Here is a 4,012-nt window from a genome sequence, read left to right as displayed (position 1 = left end):
TTCCTGTCTGTGTTTAATATTAAAGGAAAATGTTCAGTCATAGGGGAAGTAGAAACACAAAGACAACACAGTTTTCATTCCCACTATTGGCTTGAACTAGGAGAGGCACTGAACACACAGGCACAGCCTTGTGGAAACCAGGAGAGCATGGGGCTTCCAGGGGACGCTAGGGCAATGGCAGCTCTGTCCAACCTCGTCACACACACAGCTTCCCTCACTGCACCCTCAGCCTCTGAGCCTTCTCCTAACCAACCATAAATACAGCCTCACTCCTCTCTCACGCTCACCAGGATCCTGCTCTCCATCCTCAGGGACTCCCAGCCATGAGGACCCTCGCCCTCCTCGCTGCCATCCTCCTGCTGGCCCTGCAGGCCCAGGCTGAGCCTCTCCCAGGAAGAGCCGACCTGGCTGAGGAAGAGGAGCAGGTTGCAGTCATCTTTCCGGGGGAGGAAAGCTCCGCTCTCCAAGATGCAGGTGAGAGAAGTCAACAGGACAGACACACGGGGTTCAGCGAGAGGAGGGTACACAGGTTCTGGAATTGGTTTAGATTTAGCTGACTTTATTTAACCTCCTGTACCTGGCTTTCCTCTCTGAACATTAAGAGTTAAATCAATCCATGATGTGTTCTCGGAGAAAGACTTGATTCCAAACATGATGCCAAAGATCACACGGTGCAGTATGTGAAAAGGCTTATGGATTAGTTCTAGCTGAATCTAATGCAAAGGCTTAGTCATTAGGAGGGTATCGTATTCCCTAATCTGAAATAATCCTCGGATTCTCTAACCCCTTATATTCTATTTGAAGCTGCAATAATAAGAGCTTCAGCAACTGGAGATCAACGGGAGGACATGGCCACCTAAATGCGTGATGGGGCATGGGTAGCAGAACTGAAGACACAGGAGAAGGAGTCTCCACCCTGTGTGGGACCCAAAGGTGTAACGTGTATCTATAAGCCCTGACTGTGGCTCTTCATGCTGCTGTCTGTAACCTATCAAGACAGAAGAGGCAGTGTCCACACAGAAGGCACCTTCTCTACCACTTGATTAACACTTATACCTGGATGTCCCCGTTCTGGTCGCCACATGCTCCTTCTATGTCCACAGGTGTATGGAGAAGTGAGGGCTGCCGTTGCGGAACATTCTGTTTTCCATGGGAACGTTCAAATGGATCGTGCAGAAGATTCATTTTTAACTTCAGACGCTGCTGCCTCTGAGAATCTAAAGCTTTAAAAAATGATTTTAAAAATTTGCCTGAGGGCCAGGGGAGTAGCTCAGCAGTGTAGCACTTGCCTGGCAAGCATAAGGCCCTGAGTTTGATTCTCAGTACTAAAAAAATACAAATAAAAATTACATTGTAACCTAAGAGGCAATAGATTTTATCCCTGAGCCATGTCCTTAGCTTTCTTTCTCCATCTCAAATACATCCCTTGCTGCAAGCCACCTTTTACTGTGCTTCTGTGATGTTTCCTTGGTAGCTTTGTCGGGACTCTGAGTTGCAGTGGTTAGAATGTTAAATGACCTCCTTGAAAACAAAATCAGTGTCAAATGCCAGGAATTACAGTGATAAACACAGGCTCTGTCCGCAGAGTGACGTGAAGTGTATATGAGGATGTGCTTTCTGGTAGCTGTTGCTCTTCTCAGTGAGAGCTGCTTTCCTTAGAAGTGACTTTCAAGGACATTTCCCACATGATAGGCAAAGTGACGATCATTAGGCTCCAGTTTACCAGGTCGAGAGGTCTTCACTCCTTAGAACGATGACCAGTCCTTTCCCAAGTGCTGGCCATCCTTGAATTGGCTAAGGTGATTCCTGTGCCTTTTCGGCAGAGGGTTGTATCACCTTCACTAACACAACTTTAAGTAACATTAGCAAACGCTGTTAGGGAAAACAAAATGCAAGGTGAAAAGCAAGGAGCCGAATCCTGAGGTGTGCTCATTATTATTATGTTCTACCCACAAGTAGTGCAGCTGGGATTTGTACATATCAAGGTGATTTTGAAGATAAGAAATATACATGGAGAATTCCTCAGGTGCACTTTGAACAACTCCTTAGAGTAGGCTTAAGCTGCTGAGAACCTGATACTGCCTGGAAAATAATGTGTGTGCACTTAGGCAAAATGCTCTCAGCAAGCTAGAGACCCTAAGATGTTTCTGGGTGCTGGGGTGTTGGAACACACTCAACGTCAGACCGATCAGCCATGGGAGGCAGGAAAATAGGGTCGAAGGAAAGAATGGCGACAACAGAAGCAGAGTGTCTTAGTTCAGCACAGACTGCTCTGGGACATCACCAGCTACCCCTGGTTTATATCCTGTGCTGTCACCCCCAGCACACACACACTCCACACGCACACATGCAGAGCCTCAGGCACACACACCTGAAATTATACTATAGGGCTGCATTGATTAAAACAGGATTCAAATCAGGATCTTAGGGGAACAAAATCCTGTAATTAATGATTACAGAATCATTGATCAATGGTACAGAATAGGGGATGCAGAAATAACCTGACACACACCTGAGCTTTGACAAAGTGAACAAAAACACACACTTGGGGAGCGACAGCCTCTTTAATAAATAGTGTCTTCCCATGAACTACACTACATGCAAAATGAACCAAAGATCTAAGTGCTAAAAGAGAAACACTTCATCAGTGGAAATATAAAATAGGTAAATCTCTTGAAGACATAAGCATAGGCAATGACTTTTTAAACAGAATGAAATAATACCAAGAATCAACAAATGGGACCATATCAAATGAAAAACCTGCACAATAAAAGATACCACCAGCAGAGTGAAAAGACAGCCTATAGACAAGAAAAACTATTTTGTTAGCTATTCCTTGGACAGAGCACTAACACCTAAAATATATAGAGAACTCAACAAAAGTAGATCTCCCCAAATAAAAGACTCACTCATCTAAAAGGCAACAAAAATGAATAGACATTTTGAAGAAAAAGAAGTACAGATGTCCAATAAATACATGAAATCATATTCAATGTCACTGGCTTGTAGATGTATGCAAATTAGAATGACAGGGAAACACCATCTTACTCAAGAAACAATGGTTATCATCAAATGAAAACATCTAGAAATAAGGAATGCTGGCAAGGAAGTGTATGAGAGAGTCACTCTTCGAGATTCTGGTTTGGAATGTAAATTAGTCCAACCATTTGGACATCCGTGAAGATCCCTCATAAAGCTAATGATGGAAATTCCATTTCATCCAGCTATTCCTTCTCAATATCTCCCTGAAGAGTTAATATCATCATATGCTAGGATTCCATGCACTCCCATGTGTATTACAATCGTGAGGTGTTAGAAATGACACATATATTACTCAGCAGACGAGTGGACAAGGAAAGGGGCATATTTGTGCACAATGTAGTACCTCTGTGACCTAAAGAATAGAAAATTGAAGCAATAAATGGATGCAATTTGAAAATATAATGTTAAACAAAATAGATCAGGAACACAAGCTTTAATATCATGGGTTTTTTTATATGAGAATATAATAGATGAATAGTTAGAACTTGACATAACTCCCCAAATTACCTATTCGATGGTTTCATAAATATTTTAATATATTGCTAATTGGTGTCATCTGTACTACTAGCATCTGTAGTTCACTGAAACAAAAGTTTCGTGCTATTATCTGTGTCTTCCTTCTTTGTAAGAATCTTTCCTTTAAGTCTTGCACTCTGCGTAATGATATTGAAGATCATATTTGGTGTATTCATTTTATTTTCTTGTTATGTCATTATGAAATTTTGCTTTATATTTCCATAATATCAGAAAGAAGAAAGGAGCTTCATGCATGCTGTCTGGTTACCCCGGGGTTTTCAGGAATCAGAGAAACAATTGCGAGTGTGTGTGGCACACTCTGCATCATGGTCTTCCTTGCTACCCCCGACCACAAGCAACTTGGGAAGTGGTGGTGAGGGTGGCAGCTGTCTTGCCAAGGGTCCTGTTTTACATTTGTGATGGTCAACATCTTCTGTCAGCTTGAATGGTCGGG

General features: G+C 42.6%; 1 protein-coding gene across 1 annotated transcript; it reads left to right on the top strand.

The window, feature by feature from the left end:
• Positions 1-275: 275 nt before the first annotated feature.
• Positions 276-1,423, top strand: LOC117284974 (defensin-6-like). The gene is made up of 2 exons (XM_033760666.1): positions 276-474; positions 1,104-1,423. Exons 1-2 carry the CDS (start codon positions 324-326, stop codon positions 1,211-1,213), a joined length of 261 nt encoding a protein of 86 aa, XP_033616557.1. The 5' UTR covers positions 276-323; the 3' UTR covers positions 1,214-1,423.
• Positions 1,424-4,012: the final 2,589 nt, after the last annotated feature.

The sequence above is a fragment of the Fukomys damarensis genome, unplaced genomic scaffold, assembly GCF_012274545.1.
Source record: "Fukomys damarensis isolate Sample0158 unplaced genomic scaffold, DMR_v1.0_HiC HiC_scaffold_53626, whole genome shotgun sequence".
Lineage (NCBI taxonomy): Eukaryota > Metazoa > Chordata > Mammalia > Rodentia > Bathyergidae > Fukomys > Fukomys damarensis.
Note: the sequence above shows the minus strand (reverse complement) of the source record. Positions and strands in the feature narration are given on the sequence as shown.

What these genes read in the sequence shown, in the direction of transcription:
- LOC117284974 (XM_033760666.1), top strand. Translation starts at nt 324, where the DNA reads ATGAGGACCCTCGCCCTCCTCGCTGCCATCCTCCTGCTGGCCCTGCAG. An exon ending in CTCCGCTCTCCAAGATGCAG is followed by an intron (nt 475 to 1,103) that starts GTGAGAGAAGTC and finishes CTATGTCCACAG; the next exon opens with GTGTATGGAGAAGTGAGGGC.